General features: G+C 46.4%; 1 protein-coding gene across 3 annotated transcripts in view; it reads right to left on the bottom strand.

The window, feature by feature from the left end:
- Positions 1-18343, bottom strand: part of LOC115135377 (cadherin-23-like) — a 171483-nt gene that overhangs the window by 69382 nt on the left and 83758 nt on the right. For all 3 annotated transcript variants that reach the window (XM_065023447.1, XM_065023448.1, XM_065023449.1), the window contains 3 exons: positions 5327-5460; positions 4869-5078; positions 4370-4477 (listed from right to left, as the gene is read on the bottom strand). In XM_065023447.1, coding sequence (XP_064879519.1) covers positions 4370-4477; positions 4869-5078; positions 5327-5460 — 452 coding nt within the window. The remainder of the gene's footprint in view (positions 1-4369; positions 4478-4868; positions 5079-5326; positions 5461-18343) is intronic.

The raw sequence follows: 18343 nt of genomic DNA, 5'->3' as shown, positions 1-18343 counted from the left end.
CATTTCTCCATTATTAAAGTGGCTAGAGTTGAGTCAATATGTTGGCAGCAGCCACTCAACGTTAGTGATGGCTGTTTAACAGTCTGATGGCCTTGAAAAAAAGCTGTTTTTCTGTCTCTCGGTCCCCAATTTGATGCACCTGTACTGACCTCGCATTCTGGATGATAGCAGGGTGAACAGGCAGTGGCTCATGTGGTTGTTGTCCTGGATCTTTTTGGCCTGTGATGTGTACGCCCAGGAATGTAAAACGTTCCACCCTCTCCACTACTTTCCCGTCGATGTGGATAGGGGACTGCTCTCTCTGCTGTTTCCTGATGTCCACGATCATCTCCTTTGTTTTGTTAACATTGAGTGTGAGATTATTTTCCTGACACCTCACACCAAGGGCCCTTACCTCCTCCCTGTATGCCGTCTCGCCCGTTGTTTGTAATCAAGCCTACCACTGTAGTGTTGTCTGCAAACTTGATGATTGAGTTGGAGGCGTGCATGGCCACGTAGTCATGGGTGAACAGGGAGTACAGGAGAGGGCTGAGAACACACCCTTGTTGGGCCCCAATGTTGAGGATCAGTGAGGTGGAGATGTTGTTACATACCCTCACCACCTGGGGGCGGCCCGTCAGGAAGTCCAGGATCCAGTTGCACAGGGCGGGGCCAGGACCCAGGGTCTCGAGCTTGATGACGAGTTTGGAGGGTACTGTGGCGTTAAATGCTGAGCTGTAGTCGATGAACAGCATTCTTACATAGTTATTCCTCTTGTCCAGATGGGTTAGGGCAGTGTGCAGTGTGATTGCGATTGAGTTGTCTGTGGACCTATTGGGGAGGTAAGCAAATTGGAGTGGGTCTAGTGTGTCAGGTAGGGTGGAGGTGATATGGTCCTTGACTAGTCTCTCAAAGCACTTCATGATGACGGAAGTGAGTGCTACGGGGCAGTAGTCGTTTAGCTCAGTTACCTTAGCTTTCTTGGGAACAGGAACAATGGTGGCCCTCTTGAAGCATGTGGGAACAGCAGACTGGGATAAAGATTGATTGAATATGTCCGTAAACACACCAGCCAGCTGGTCTGCGCATGCTCTGAGGACGCAGCTGGGGATGCTGTCTGGGCCTGCAGCCTTGCGAGGGTTAACACGTTTAAATGTTTTACTCACATTGGCTGCAGTGATGGAGAGCCGACAGGTTTTGGTAGCAGGCCGTGTCAGTGGCACTGTATTGTCCACAAAGCGAGGAAAGAAGTTGTTTAGTTTGTTTGGGAGAAAGACATTGTGGTTCGCGATGGGGCTGGATTTTCTTTTGTAGTCCGTGATTGACTGTAGACCCTGCCACATACCACTCGTGTCTGAGCCGTTGAATTGTGACTCTACTTTGTCTCTATACTGACGCTTAGCTTGTTTGATTGCCTTGCGGAAGGAATAGCTACACTGTTTGTATTCGGTCAAGTTTCTGGTCACCATGCCATGATTAAAAGCAGTGGTCCGCGCTTTCCGTTTTGCGCGAATGCCGCCATCAATCCAGGGTTTCTGGTTGGGGAATTTTTTAATAGACTCTGTGGGTACAACATCACCGATGCACTTGCAAATAAACTTGCTCACTGAATCAGCGTATTCATCAATGTTGTTGTTCGACGCTATGCGGAACATATCCCAGCCCACGTGATCGAAGCAATCGTGAAGCGTGGAATCCGATTGGTCGGACCAGCGTTGAACAGACCTGAGCGGGAGCTTCCTGGTTTAGTTTCTGTCTATAGGCTGGGAGCAACAAAATGGAGTCGTGGTCAGTTTTTCCGAAAGGGGAGGGCCTTATATGCGTCGCAGAAGTTAGAATAACAATGATCCAGGGTTTTGCCAGCTCGGGTCGAGCAATCGATATCCTGTTAAAATTTAGGGAGCCTTGTTTTCAGAATAGCCTTGTTAAAATCCCCATCTACAATAAATGCAGCCTCATGTGTGGTTTCCAGTTTACATAGAGTCAAATGAAGTTTGTTCAGAGCTGTTGTGTCTGCTTGGGGGGGAATATACACTGTGATTATGATCGAAGAGAATTCTCTTGGTAGATAATGCGGTCGGCACACCCGCACTTCTTTTTACCAGACAGATGCTTGTTTCTGTCGGCGCGATGCGTGAAGAAACCAGGTGGCTGTACCGACTCTGATAGCGTGTCTTGAGTGAGCCATGTTTCCGCGAAACAAATAACGTTGCAGTCTCTGATGTCTCTCTGGAAGGCAACCCTTGCTCGGATTTCATCTACCTTGTTGTCAAGAGACTGGACATTGGCGAGTAGTATGCTCGGGAGCGGTGCGCGATGTGCCCGTCTACGGAGCCTGACCAGAAGACCGCTCCGTCTGCCCCCTCTGCGGCATCGTTGTTTTGGGTCGCCGGCTGGGATCCGATCCATTGTCCTGGGTGGTGGGCCAAACACAGGATCCGCTTCTGAAAAGTCGTATTCCTGGTCGTAATGTTGGTGAGTTGACGTTGCTCTTATATCCAATACTTCCTCCCAACTGTATGTAATAAAACCTAAGCTTTCCTGGGGTAACAATGTAAGAAATAACACATAAAAAAGTAAAATATACTGCATAGTTTCCTAGGAACGCAAAGCGAGGCGGGCATCTCTGTCGGCGCCAGAAGATACCAGGTGGCATCATCAAGTCATGGGTATGCTTATCAACAGCAGGGACTGGGGAGTTTGTTAGGATCAAATTAAATAAGAAAAGACCAAAGCATAGGTAAAGAATTACAGGAAAACCCTGGGATGTCAATGCCAAAGAAGCACCAAAATGGCTTTTCAATATGTATTGAGCAGTTCCTGAGTGGTCCAGTCTCAGTCCCGACTTACAGTGCATTCGGGAAGTATTCAGACCCCTTCACTTTTTCCGAAATGTTTTACATTACAGCCTTATTCTGAAATTAATGAGGGAATAAAGAAACATCAATCTACACACAATACCCGATAATGACAAAGCAAAAACAGTTTTTTATTTGCTCTGTTTATCTTGCCCTCAATCCTGATTAGTCTCCCAGTCCCTGAAAATCATCCCCACAGCATGACGCTTGCACCACCATGCTTCACCGTAGGGATGGTATTGGCCAGGTGTTGAGCGGTGCCAGGCCAAAGAGTTCAATCTTGGGTTCATCAAACCAGAGAATCTTGTTTCTTATGGTCTGAGAGTCCTTTAGGTGCCTTTTGGCAAACTCCAAGTGGGCTGACGTGACTTTTACTGAGGAGTGGCTTCCGTCTAGCCTCTCTACCATAACGCCTGATTGGTGGAGTGCTACAGAGATGGTGGTCCTTCTGGAAGGTTCTCTCATCTCCACAGAGGAACTATGGAGCTCTGTCAGAGTGACCATCGGGTTCTTGGTCACCTTCCTGACACAGGCCCTTCTCTCCCGATTGCTCAGTTCGGCTGGGTGGCCAGCTCTAGGAAGAGTCTTGGTGGTTCCAAACGTCTTCAATTTAAGAATGATGGAGACCACTGTGTTCTTGGGGAACTTCAATGCTGCAGTTTTTGGTACCCTTCCCCAGATCTGTGCCTCGACACAATCCTGTCTCGGAGCTCTACGGACAATTCTTTTGACCTCATGGCTTCATTTTTTGCTCTGACATGCACTGTCAGGTGTGGGACTTTATATAGGCAGGTGTGTGCCTTTCCAAATCATATCCAATCAATTGAATTTACCACAGGTGGAGTCCAAGTTGTAGAAACATCTCAAGGATGATCAATGGAAGCAGGATGCACCTGATTTTTTATTTTAATACATTTGCAAAAATAAAAAATAAACTGTTTTTGCTTTGTCATTATGGGGTATTGTGTGTAGATTGATGAGGGGAGAAAATAATTAATTAATTTTAGAAAAAGTGGATAAAGCGAAGTGGTCTGAATACTTTCCAAATGCACTGTATATTTTGCTTGAAAATCTGAGACAGGGTTTGAATATAGCTGTCCATCAATGACCCTCAACCAAATGTTGTGCACTTGAGCACAAAAACAATGGTATGTTGCCATAAGTGTTGCAATTTGATAGAATCCTATTCAAAATGATTCACAGCTGTAATGGCTGGCAAAGGTGCTTCCACCAAGTATTAACTCTGGGGTTAAAGACATACGCAATCAAGACATTTTACATTTTCACTTTAAAATGTAGAATAGGTTATCTGTAGGGAAAAAATCTAATTGAATCCGTTTTGATATTTAATTATAAAGACTGTGCAAGAGGTGTGTAGACTGTCACTCGGCATTGTAGATAATCAATGATAAGATCAGTGTACGATTTTGCAGAGTTTTGGTAGCTTACAGCTGAGGAAGCAGAGGCTTGACTTTGCCAGTAAATACCGTATGGGCTGAGAGGGGATTATGTGTGTGTGTGTGTGGCAGTACCCGGCGAGCGATGCGGGAGTTCTCAGGGTTGTCTTTGACTGTAATGGCCAGTCTGTACTCTGCCACCCTCTCTCTGTCCAGAGGCCTGTTCACCTGCACCACCCCTGTCTGAGAGAGAGAGAGAGAGAGAGAGAGAGAGAGAGAGAGAGAGATGATAGAAATGACTCACCAGTATACCCTTCCCTTTTCAATTACTTTCTATCTATTTCTCGGTCTACATTTCTCTACCTCTCCTCTATCTGTTCTACCCCTTTACTCTCCGTAACCCTTCTCTCCGTAACCCTTCTTCTTTTATCCACATTTTTCCTTTTCCCCTCTATCCCTTTCCCAACCTTCTCACCCTCTCTCTCTCCTTTTCTTCCCTCACACCATCTGTCCCCCTCCACCCCCTCCTTCCCTCCCCTCCATCCCCTCCTTTCCTCCCCCTCCATCCCCTCCTTCCCTCCCCCTCCAACCCCTCCTTCCCTCCCCTTCATCCCCTCCTTTCCCTCCCTCTCACAGTGTCATTGATGTAGAAGGCGCCGTAGCGGTTTCCAGCAGTGATGTTGTAGGTGAGTAGGGCGTTGCGTCCACTGTCTACATCCTGCGCTCTGACCCTGGCCACCGAGGTGTAGACGGACGCCCCCTCGCTCACACTGGTGTTATGGGGCAGGTTGAGCAGCACGGGGTCATTGTCATTGATGTCCAGAACATGGACACCCACCACCACCTGGGAGATGAAGGAGACACTTAGTCTTTCTAAGTGTGTGTATATATATATATATATATATATATATATATATATACACACACTTAGAAAGATGTGTGTGTGTGTGTGTGTGTGTGTGTGTGTGTGTGTGTGTGTGTGTGTGTGTGTGTGCGTGCGCGCGTATGGGCACATGTGTTGTGTACATTGAAGTGTCTTGAGCATGTTAGCAGGAAGCACCACAAAATCAGTGCATGTCTGTGCGAACACACCATGCTGCTGCGTGGTGGTTTGCCCAGGTCTTTTGCCATGACAGTGATGTTGTAGAAGGGTGTGGTCTCTCTGTCCAGCTCCACATCTCTCCTCACACGCAGCTCTCCCTCCACTGGAGATATCACAAACTCATCTGAGAGAGTAAGAGAGAGAGAGAGAAAAAGAAAGAGAGAGGAGGGCATGATTAGTTGGTTACTAGCTGTATACACTGCACACACATACGGTAGCTCACTAGCATGCATACACACACACACACACAATAAGCCATCCCCTCCTCCACAAAGACACACACACATACACCCACTGCAACTATGGCTGTGCCGGTCATTACATTTTCTCAACCAGTAACTGTTATGCAAATAAATAACCCAGTCAGTTACACCAGCAACCACCAGGGCCTCGTTTCCCAGAGCCTTCAGATTGTCATTAGAACCATTTTACAATGTATCTTTAGTAGTTAAGCTGTTTCCCAGAACCTTCGTTAGTAATGTGCCTCTTGAAAACCTTTTGCACATTTAAAGCAGCCAAAGTGCATCATTAGATGTTTTGAATTTTATTCTCAGTATATATCAGCTAAACATAGAATCAAGATGTTTAGGCTAGGTATCTGTCTGACTGTGACCGCTGATAACTTTAGAACTAAGTTGACAGGAAATTGAAAGTTGCCAAAGTATTTGCAATTGTTACAAACAATTGAAAGATACCGAGATGACTGCATTAAAAGATAAATAGACTACATTGGCATATATACTTCAATCATATTGAAATCATATTGAGTTCTATTTTGCTACTAGTCTACTGTCAAATCTTTGGCTCAATATGTTTCATGATGTTCTAGCCGTGTCTGAATCCTGGTTTAGGAAGGCCACCAAAAATCCTGAAATTTCCATCCCTAAATATAACATTTTCCGACAAGATAGAACTGCCAAAGGGGGGGAAGTTGCAATCTGCTGCAGAGATAGCCTGCAGAGTTCTGTCATTCTATCCAGGTGTGTGCCGAAACAATTTGAGCTTATACTTCTAAAAATTCACCTGCTGCTGGTTATAGACCATCTTCTGCCACCAGCTATGCCCTGGACACCATATGTGAATTGATTGCCCCCCATCTATCTTCAGAGCTCGTACTGTTAGGTGACCTAAACTGGGACATGCTTAACACCCCGGCCGGCCTACAATCTAAGCTAGATGCCCTCAATCTCACACAAATTATCAATGAACCTACCAGGTGCTTATCCAAAATGGCGTAGCAGTCGGACGTCTTGTCGTGTCGTGTCCCTTGTATATATCGTTTTTTTAAACATATTTTTCTTCGCATATCTTTTAAAACATTTTGCTAAACCGCAACTTCGAAATACTCTCCTGCAACCCGCCTCACCCAATGTAGCGCGGATCTGTACTTATATTTACTTCGGATCCGGAACCCCTCAACTGAAGCTAGCCAGCTAACTACCAGCAAACCATTGCTAGCGGTCATCAGCTAACTGGTCATCAGCTAACCTTTAGCTCGGAAAGCTCTCGCCAGTTCGAACAACGCGACTCTAACCAGAGCATAACGGACCTATTTTTTATTTTATTTTTATCCCCGGATTCCCACCGCAAACGGAACATTTTCAGCTGGATCTTCACAACTAGCTAACTAGCTAACCGCAACCCCGGATGATTACTCCTGGCTAGCGTTTCCATCCACTTAGCTTGAAGCTAGCCCGGCCAGAAGCATACTCCTAGGCTACAATATCCGGACCCACGACCGGTCTATCGATGTCACCGCATGAAGAGGCATAAACAGACTCACCCCATCGCGACGTCCCCCAAAGACTAACTTTCTAGCCCTTGCTATCTGCTTGCTTGCTAATTCGGCCTGCTAACTGCTAGCTTGTTTAGCCCCGGTCCGCTAACTGCTACCTTGCTCAGCCCCGGCCTACTAACTGTTAGCTTGTTAGCACAGGCCTGCTAACTGTCTGAATCGCCGCATCCCCAGCCAGCCCAACCACTCACTGGACCCATATTTACTTTCAATCTCTTTTCGATTTTTTATTCGATTATACCTTCCGGTAACCTGCCTCACCCAATGTGATACGGAATCGCTATTATTTTTTAATTTTTAGAACACATTCAAGAACCTCCAGAAGCTAACCAGCTAACTAGCTACAAGCTATTTAGTCATTATTAGCCACTGCTAGCGGCTTTACCTTCTGCACAGCCAGACAGTTTTTTTAATTTTTTTTATCAAATGTATTTATATAGACCTTCGTACATCAGCTGATATCTCAAAGTGCTGTACAGAAACCCAGCCTAAAACCCCAAACAGCAAGCAATGCAGGTGTAGAAGCACGGTGGCTAGGAAAAACTCCCTAGAAAGGCCAAAACCTAGGAAGAAACCTAGAGAGGAACCAGGCTATGTGGGGTGGCCAGTCCTCTTCTGGCTGTGCCGGGTGGAGATTATAACAGAACATGGCCAAGATGTTCAAATGTTCATAAATGACCAGCATGGTCGAATAATAATAAGGCAGAACAGTTGAAACTGGAGCAGCAGCATGGCCAGGTGGACTGGGGACAGCAAGGAGTCATCATGTCAGGTAGTCCTGGGGCATGGTCCTAGGGCTCAGGTCAGTTGAAACTGGAACAGCAGCATGGCCAGGTGGACTGGGGACAGCAAGGAGTCATCATGTCAGGTAGTCCTGGGGCATGGTCCTAGGGCTCAGGTCCTCCGAGAGAGAGAGAGAAAGAAAGAAAGAGAGAAGGAGAGAATTAGAGAACGCACACTTAGATTCACACAGGACACCGAATAGGACAGGAGAAGTACTCCAGATATAACAAACTGACCCCAGCCCCCCGACACATAAACTACTGCAGCATAAATACTGGAGGCTGAGACAGGAGGGGTCAGGAGACACTGTGGCCCCATCCGAGGACACCCCCGGACAGGGCCAAACAGGAAGGATATAACCCCACCCACTTTGCCAAAGCACAGCCCCCACACCACTAGAGGGATATCTTCAACCACCAACTTACCATCCTGAGTATAGCCAACAAAGATCTCCGCCACGGCACAACTCAAGGGGGGGGAGCGCCAACCCAGACAGGATGACCACAACAGTGAATCAACCCACTCAGGTGACGTACACCCTCCAGGGACGGCATGAGAGAGCCCCACTCAGCCCCTGTAATAGGGTTAGAGGCAGAGAATCCCAGTGGAAAGAGGGGAACCGGCCAGGCAGAGACAGCAAGGGCGGTTCGTTGCTCCAGAGCCTTTCCGTTCACCTTCCCACTCCTGGGCCAGACTACACTTTACCTGGATAATACTCGCCAGTCCCATCCACCGCTGCCCCCTGGACACTGATCACTTGGCTACATAGCTGATGCATGCTGGACTGTCCATTAATCACGGTACTCCATTCTGCTTGTTTATGTTTTATCTGTCGGCCCCAGCCGCACTCAGGCTCTGGGTGTAGTTAATTCGACCCTCCCCGCCTAGTCAACGCCATTTTACCTGCTGTTGTTGTGCTAGCTGATTAGCTGTTGTTGTCTCACCTACTGTTTAGCTAGCTCTCCCAATTCAACACCTGTGATTACTGTATGCCTCGCTGTATGTCTCTCTCAAATGTCAATATGCCTTGTATACTGTTGTTCAGGTTAGTTATCATTGTTTTAGTTTACAATGGAGCCCCTATTTCCACTCTTCATACCCCTGATACCTCCTTTCTTCCACCTCCCACACATGTGATGACCTCACCCATTACAACCAGCATGTCCAGAGACACAACCTCTCTCATCATCACCCAGTGCCTGGGCTTACCTCCGCTGTACCCGCACCCCACCATACCCCTGTCTGCGCATTATGCCCTGAATATATTCTACCATGCCCAGAAATCTGCTCCTTTTACTCTCTGTCCCCAACGCTCTAGGCGACCAGTTTTGATAGCCTTTAGCCACACCCTCATACTACTCCTCCTCTGTTCCGCGGGTGATGTGGAGGTAAACCCAGGCCCTGCATGTCCCCAGGCACCCTCATTTGTTGACTTCTGTGATCGAAAAAGCCTTGGTTTCATGCATGTCAACATCAGAAGCCTCCTCCCTAAGTTTGTTTTACTCACTGCTTTAGCACACTCTGCTAACCCTGATGTCCTTGCCGTGTCTGAATCCTGGCTCAGGAAGGCCACCAAAAATTCTGAGATTTCCATACCCAACTATAACATTTTCCGTCAAGATAGAACCGCCAAAGGGGGAGGAGTTGCAGTCTACTGCAGAGATAGCCTGCAAAGTAATGTCATACTTTCCAGGTCCATAGCCAAACAGTTCGAACTACTAATTTTAAAAATTACTCTCTCCAGAAATAAGTCTCTCACTGTTGCCGCCTGCTACCGACCCCCCTCAGCTCCCAGCTGTGCCCTGGACACCATTTGTGAATTGATCGCCCCCCATCTAGCTTCAGAGTTTGTTCTGTTAGGTGACCTAAACTGGGATATGCTTAACACCCCGGCAGTCCTACAATCTAAGCTAGATGCCCTCAATCTCACACAAATCATCAAGGAACCCACCAGGTACAACCCTAAATCTGTAAACAAGGGCACCCTCATAGATGTTATCCTGACCAACTGGCCCTCCAAATACACCTCCGCTGTCTTCAACCAGGATCTCAGCGATCACTGCCTCATTGCCTGTATCCGCTACGGAGCCGCAGTCAAACGACCACCCCTCATCACTGTCAAACGCTCCCTAAAACACTTCTGTGAGCAGGCCTTTCTAATCGACCTGGCCCGGGTATCCTGGAAGGACATTGACCTCATCCTGTCAGTTGAGGATGCCTGGTCATTCTTTAAAAGTAACTTCCTCACCATTTTAGATAAGCATGCTCCGTTCAAAAAATGCAGAACTAAGCACAGATATAGCCCTTGGTTCACTCCAGACCTGACTGCCTTCGACCAGCACAAAAACATCCTGTGGAAGACTGCAATAGCATCGAATAGTCCCCACGATATGCAACTGTTCAGGGAAGTCAGGAACCAATACACGCAGTAAGCTAAAGCTAAGGCCAGCTTCTTCAGGCAGAAATTTGCATCTTGTAGCTCCAACTCCAAAAAGTTCTGGGACACTGTGAAGTCCATGGAGAACAAGAGCACCTCCTCCCAGCTGCCCACTGAACTGAGGCTAGGTAACACGGTCACCACCGATAAATCCATGATTATCGAAAACTTCAACAAGCATTTCTCAACGGCTGGCCATGCCTTCCGCCTGGCTACTCCAACCTCGGCCAACAGCTCCGCCCCCCCCGCAGCTACTCGCCCAAGCCTCTCCAGGTTCTCCTTTACCCAAATCCAGATAGCAGATGTTCTGAAAGAGCTGCAAAACCTGGACCCGTACAAATCAGCTGGGCTTGACAATCTGGACCCTCTATTTCTGAAACTATCCGCCGCCATTGTTGCAACCCCTATTACCAGCCTGTTCAACCTCTCTTTCATATCCTCTGAGATCCCCAAGGATTGGAAAGCTGCCGCAGTCATCCCCCTCTTCAAAGGGGGAGACACCCTGGACCCAAACTGTTACAGACCTATATCCATCCTGCCCTGCCTATCTAAGGTCTTCGAAAGCCAAGTCAACAAACAGGTCACTGACCATCTCGAATCCCACCGTACCTTCTCCGCTGTGCAATCTGGTTTCCGAGCCGGTCACGGGTGCACCTCAGCCACGCTCAAGGTACGAAACGATATCATAACCGCCATCGATAAAAGACAGTACTTTGCAGCCGTCTTCATCGACCTTGCCAAGGCTTTCGACTCTGTCAATCACCATATTCTTATCGGCAGACTCAGTAGCCTCGGTTTTTCTGATGACTGCCTTGCCTGGTTCACCAACTACTTTGCAGACAGAGTTCAGTGTGTCAAATCGGAGGGCATGCTGTCCGGTCCTCTGGCAGTCTCTATGGGGGTGCCACAGGGTTCAATTCTCGGGCCGACTCTTTTCTCTGTATATATCAATGATGTTGCTCTTGCTGCGGGCGATTCCCTGATCCACCTCTACGCAGATGACACCATTCTATATACTTCCGGCCCGTCCTTGGACACTGTGCTATCTAACCTCCAAACGAGCTTCAATGCCATACAACACTCCTTCCGTGGCCTCCAACTGCTCTTAAACGCTAGTAAAACCAAATGCATGCTTTTCAACCGTTCGCTGCCTGCACCCGCACGCCTGACTAGCATCACCACCCTGGATGGTTCCGACCTTGAATATGTGGACATCTATAAGTACCTAGGTGTCTGGCTAGACTGTAAACTCTCCTTCCAGACTCATATCAAACATCTCCAATCGAAAATCAAATCTAGAGTCGGCTTTCTATTCCGCAACAAAGCCTCCTTCACTCACGCCGCCAAACTTACCCTAGTAAAACTGACTATCCTACCGACACACGACTTCGGCGATGTCATCTACAAAATTGCTTCCAACACTCTACTCAGCAAACTGGATGCAGTTTATCACAGTGCCATCCGTTTTGTCACTAAAGCACCTTATACCACCCACCACTGCGACCTGTATGCTCTAGTCGGCTGGCCCTCGCTACATATTCGTCGCCAGACCCACTGGCTCCAGGTCATCTACAAGTCCATGCTAGGTAAAGCTCCGCCTTATCTCTGGTTCACTGGTCACGATGGCAACACCCACCCGTAACACGCGCTCCAGCAGGTGTATCTCACTGATCATCCCTAAAGCCAACACCTCATTTGGCCGCCTTTCGTTCCAGTTCTCTGCTGCCTGTGACTGGAACGAATTGCAAAAATCGCTGAAGTTGGAGACTTTTATCTCCCTCACCAACTTCAAACATCTGCTATCTGAGCAGCTAACCGATCGCTGGCGCTGTACATAGTCTATCGGTAAATAGCCCACCCATTTTTACCTACCTCATCCCCATACTGTTTTTATTTATTTTATTTTATGCTCTTTTGCACACCAATATCTCTACCTGTACATGACCATCTGATCATTTATCACTCCAGTGTTAATCTGCAAAATTTTAATTATTCGCGTACCTCCTCATGCCTTTTGCACACAATGTATATAGACTCTCTTTTTTTCTACTGTATTATAGACATGTTAATTGTTTACTCCATGTGTAACTCTGTGTTGTCTGTTCACACTGCTATGCTTTATCTTGGCCAGGTCGCAGTTGCAAATGAGAACTTGTTCTCAACTAGCCTACCTGGTTAAATAAAGGTGAAATTTAATTTTAAAAAATATATTAAAAAATCCGTAAACACAGGCACCCTCATAGATATCATCCTGACACACCTGCCCTCTGCCATCTTCAGCCAGGATCTCAGTGATCACTTCCTCATTGGTCAAACGACCACCCCTCATCACTGTCAAACACTCCCTAAAACACTTCAGCAAGCAGGCCTTTCTAATTGATCTTGCCCGGGATTCCTGCAAGGATATTGACCTCATTCCGTCAGTAGAGGATGCCTGGTTAATCTTTAAAAGTGCGTTCCTCACCATCTTAAATAAGCATGCCCCATTAAAAAAATGTAGAACCAGGAACAGATATAGCACATGGTTCACCCCAAACTTGACTGCCCTTGACCAGCACAAAAAAATCCTGTGGTGTACTGCATTAGCACCGAATAGCCCCCACGATATGTAACTTTTCAGGGAAGTTAGGAAAGCAAAGGGTAGCTTTTTCAAACAGAAATGTGCATCCTGTAGCACAAACTCCCAAAAGTTCTGGGACACTGTAAAGTCCTTGGAGAATAAGAGCACCTCCTTCCAGCTGCTCACTGCGCTGAGGCTAGGAAACACTGTCACCATCGATAAATCAATGATAATTGAGCATTTCAAAAAACATTATTTCAACGGCGGGCCATGCTCTCCACCTGGCTACCCTTACCCCGCAGCAGCCCAAGCCTCCCCCATTTCCCCTTCACCCAAATCCAGATAGCTGATGTTCTTGAAAGAGTTGCAAAATCTGGATCCCTACAAATCAGCTGGGCTAGACAATCTGGACCCTCTCTATCTAAAAGTATCCACCGCAATTCTTGCAACCCCTATTACTAGCCTGTTCAACCTCTATTTTGTATCGTCTCAGATCCCCAAAGATTGGAAAGCTGCCGTGGTCATCGCCCTCTTCAAAGGGGGAGACACTCTAGACCCAAATCGTTACAGACCTATATCTATTCTACCCTGCCTTTCTAAGGTCTTCGAAAGCCAAGTTAACAAACAGATCACCGACCATTTCGAATTCCACAGTACCTTCTCCGCTATGCAATCTGGTTTCAGAGCTGGTCACGGGTGCACATCAGCCACGCTCAAGGTCCTAAACAATATCATAACTGCCATCGATAAAAAAACTCAACAGCTTTAGTTCCTCAAATGACTGCCTCGTGTGGATCACCAACTACTTCTCAGACAGAGTTCAGTGTGTCAAATCGGAGGGCCTGTTGTCCTGACCTCTGGCAGTGTCTATGGGGGTGCCACGGGGTTCAATTCTTGGACCGACTCTTTTCTCTGTATATATCAATGATGTCACTCTTGCTGCTGGTGAGTCTCTGATCCACCTCTACGCAGACGACACCATTCTGTATACTTCTGGCCCTTCTTTGGACACTGTGTTAAATAACCTCCAGACAAGCTTCAATGCCATACATCTCTCGTTCCGTGGCCTCCAACTGCTCTTAAATGCAAGTAAAACTAAACACATGCTCTTCAACCGATTGCTGCCCGCACCTGACTTAGAATATGTGGACAACTACAAATACCTAGGTGTCTGGTTAGATTGTAAACTCTCCTTCCAGATTCACATTAAGCATCTCCAACCTAAAATTAAAGCCAGAATCGGCTTCCTATTTTGCAACAAAGCATCCTTCACTCATGCTGCCAAACATACCCTCGAAAAACTCACAATCCTACAGATCCTTGACTTCGGCGATGTCATTTACATAATAGCCTCCAACACTCATATTCGCTTCATATTCATCGCCAAACCCACTGGCTCCAGGTCATCTATAAGTATTTTCGAGGTAAAGCCCGCCTTATCTCAGCTCACTGGTCACCATAGCAGCACACACCCGCAGCACGCGCTCCAGCAGGTATATTTCACTGGTTACCCCCAAAGCCAATTCCTCATTTGGTCGCCTTTCCTTTCAGTTCTCTGCTGCCAATGACTGGAACGAATTGCAACATTTACTGAAGCTGGATACTCATATCTCCATCACTAACTTTAAGCATCAGCTGTCAGAGCAGCTCACAGATCATTGCACCTGTACATAGCCCATCTGTAAATAGCCAATCCAACTACCTCATCCCCATATTGTTAATTATTTTTGCCCCTCTGCACACCAGTATCTCAACTTGCACATCTATCACTCCAGTGTTTAAATGCTAAATTGTAATTACTTTGCCACTACGGCCTATTTATTGCCTTTACCTCCCTAATCTTACCTCATTTGCACACACTGTATATAATTTTTTTCTATTGTGGTATTGACTGTACTTTCGTTTTTTCTGTTGCACAACTTTGCTTTATCTTGGCCAGGTCGGCAGTTGTAAATGAGAACTTGTTCTCAACTGGCCTACCTGGTTAATTAAATAAAGGTGAACATTTTATTTTAAATGTGTGGCAAGATATGCGCAATGATGTGCATAATCCGTGATTTAGCGCATTATTATTGGGTAAACATAATAAGCCACCTCAATTATTGCAGTCATATGTGGTAATATCTATCTAGGAGCTGATCAGTCATCAGTATTGTGGAATAATTATAATGTTAAGTTAAGATTTGATCCAATAGCAGCAATGCTTTTCTTTCGATCCTATCCGTATCGACACATGGTCTGACAATGCAAATAGCGAACGTTCTCTCTACGTGCTTGTTTTGGAAACACTCTTAGTTAGGTCGTAAAAAACGATGCATCTGGTTGCCTACAATCATGGCGATGCTTAAAGGGCAATTCCTCCACTTTCAATCTCATTTTGATCATTTCTCTCACCAAATCAGTGTCAGACACCCCTTCAAATGAGTGGATTCGGCTATTTCAGCCACACCCGTTGCTGACAGGTATATAAAATCCAGCACACAGCCGTGCAATATCCATAGACAAACATTGGCAGTAGAATGGCCTTACTAAGGAGCTCAGTGACTTTCAAAGTGGAACAGTCACAGGCTGCGACCTTTCCAACAAGTCAATTCATCAAATTTCTGCCCTGCTTGAGCTGCCTCCGGTCAACTGTAAGTGCTGTTGTGAGGTGGAAATCTCTAGGAGCAACACAAAGTGGTAGGCCACACAAGCTCACAGAACGGGACCGGCGAGTGCTGAAGCGTGTAGCCCATAAAAATCATCTGCCCTCGGTTGAAACACTACTGAGTTCCAAACTTCATCCGGAAGCAACGTCAGCACAATAACTATTCGTGAGGAGCTTCATGAAATGGGTTTCCATGGCCGAGCAGCCACACACAAGCCTAGGATCACCAAGTGCAATGCCAAGCGTCGGCTGGAGTTGTATAAAGCTCGCCGCCATTGGACTCTGGAGCAGTGGAAATGCGTTCTCTGAAGTGATAAATAACGCTTCACTATCTGGCAGCGCGACGGACAAATATGGGTTTGGGGAATGCCAGGAGAACGCTACCTGCCCGAATGCATAGTGCCAACTGTAAAATTTGGTGGAGGAGGAATAATGGTCTGGGGTCTTTTTGCATGGTTCGGTGCAGGGAAATCTTAATGATACAGCACACAATGACATTCTAGACGATTCTGTAACGAGTTTCTAGCCCAAGGAAGGGTATTTTCTTTCTCTGTACATCACTGCGAATCTCACAGTGTTCAAAAATCACTGTTTTAAAAATGTTTTAACTTTTGATGATGTCATACGGTATAACTTTTTAACTTCTCTTCAAAAATGTGCCGTTTTCACTTATGTAGACACTGGCATCGTGTTAGAGATATTGAAAAGTGGTGGAGTTGACCTAGCATGTATTTTTGTTGTTACCGTACCCAACCCAATGACACACCAAACACAGAACAGGCTTGGAGAAAAACAGGGTCAGCCTTCAACATGTAGCAGTTAAGGGGATAGCACCTGAAAAGTGATGTAGGTGTAATTTTGTCACACCCTGATCTGTTTCACCTGTCTTTGTGATTGTCTCCACCCCTCTCCAGGTGTCGCCCATCTTCCCCATGATCCGCTTTGTATTTATACCTGTGTTCTGTTTGTCTGTTGTCAGTTGGTCTTGTTTGTCAAGTCAACCAATGTTTTGTCTCAGCGCCTGCTTTTCCTAGTCTTTTTTTCTTGCCCTCCTGGTTTTGACCCTTGCCTGTCCTGACTCTGAGCCACTCCGCCTGACCCTGAGCCTGCCTGCCGACCTGTACCTTTGCCCCACCTCTGGATTATTGACCTCTGCCTACCCTGAGCCTGCCTGCCATCCGGTACCTTTGCCCCACCTCTAGTTTATTAACCCCTGCCTGATTATTAAACCATTGTTAATTCGATGTTGCACAGATAATAAAGCCATGAATAGCGGTATCATTAATCTCACCATTTTGATTTCACCATCGCTGTTTTTGTAATGAGAAAGCAACCAAAAACCAGATAATTTTTGTAACGGAAGGATTTTATGGAAAGCCAAGTTGAAGCCAGCATTAGATGTTGTCGTCCTCATAATAACCGCACGTGGTTTTATTGCAACGGAGTAGCGCAATTGTGATTTAGATCAAAACACTTGGGTGAACTTTTGGAATCATGGATTTAGAATGTTTATTTTAATTCTATAGTTAGAATATAAATAATAGTGGGCTAGCCAGCTAACACAATTTTGCTTAACTTGCTAAGAAAATACAAACTAGCTGTTTGCAGATGTAAGAAACACAAACTAATATTGTAATTATAGAACGCTTGTGGATTTATATTAAGATCAAAGTGGAAACAACATCGTTGTCATCAACATTGTTGCATGTGCTGCATTGACCATGCAGACTGAACAAAAGTGTCTTGTGGGTTGACGCCCCCCCCTTGGGTTGTGCCGTGGCGGAGATCTTTGTGGGCTATACTCGGCCTTGTCTCAGGATGGTAAGTTGGGGGTTGAAGATATCCCTCTAGTGGTGTGGGGCTGTACTTTGGCAAAGTGGGTGGGGTTATACCCTTCCTGTTTGGCCCTGTCCGGGGGTATCATCGGTTGGGGCCACAGTGTCTCCTTACCCCTCCTGTCTCAGCCTCCAGTATTTATGCTGCAGTAGTTATGTGTCGGGGGGCAAGGGTCAGTTTGTTATACCTGGAGTACTTCTCCTGTCTTATCTGGTGTCCTGTGTGAATTTAAGTGTGCTCTCTCTAATTCTCTCTTTCTTTCTCTCTCTCGGAGGACCTGAGCCCTAGGACCATGCCTCAGGACTACCTGGCATGATAACTCCTTGCCGTCCCCAGTCCACCTGGCCGTGCTGCTGCACCAGTTTCAACTGTTCTGCCTTCGGCTATGGAATCCTGACCTGTTCACCAGACGTGCTACCTGTCCCAGACCTATTATTTGACCATGCTGGTCATTTATGAACATTTGAACATCTTGGCCATGTTCTGTTATAATCTCCACCCAGGAACAGCCAGAAGAGGACTGGCCACCCCTCATAGCCTGGTTCCTCTCTAGGTTTCTTCCTAGGTTTTGGCCTTTCTAGGGAGTTTTTCCTAGCCAACGTGCTTCAACACCTGCATTGCTTTCTGTTTGGGGTTTTAGGCTGGGTTTCTGTACAGCACTTTATACGAAGGGCTATATAAATCAATTTGATTTGTGGTCAAGCAACAACAAATGCGCTCTTTGCGTGACAGGGGGTGGGACTTGGTCTGTGTGGAAAGCAGCATGGAGAGGCAGAGAGCAGAGAGGAATGAAGTAGCGGAGTAACTATAAAAATGGACGTTACACATAGCGTATCACATTAAACAAACCAAACATTCAAATACCGTTATTGAAGGTAAAGTAAAAACCCAAGCCGGTCCGTGAATAAATACTGGTATATAGTAAAATACGGTATACTGCCCAGCCCTA

Source organism: Oncorhynchus nerka, linkage group LG10 (assembly GCF_034236695.1).
Source record: "Oncorhynchus nerka isolate Pitt River linkage group LG10, Oner_Uvic_2.0, whole genome shotgun sequence".
Classification (NCBI taxonomy): Eukaryota; Metazoa; Chordata; class Actinopteri; order Salmoniformes; family Salmonidae; genus Oncorhynchus; species Oncorhynchus nerka.
Note: the sequence above shows the minus strand (reverse complement) of the source record. Positions and strands in the feature narration are given on the sequence as shown.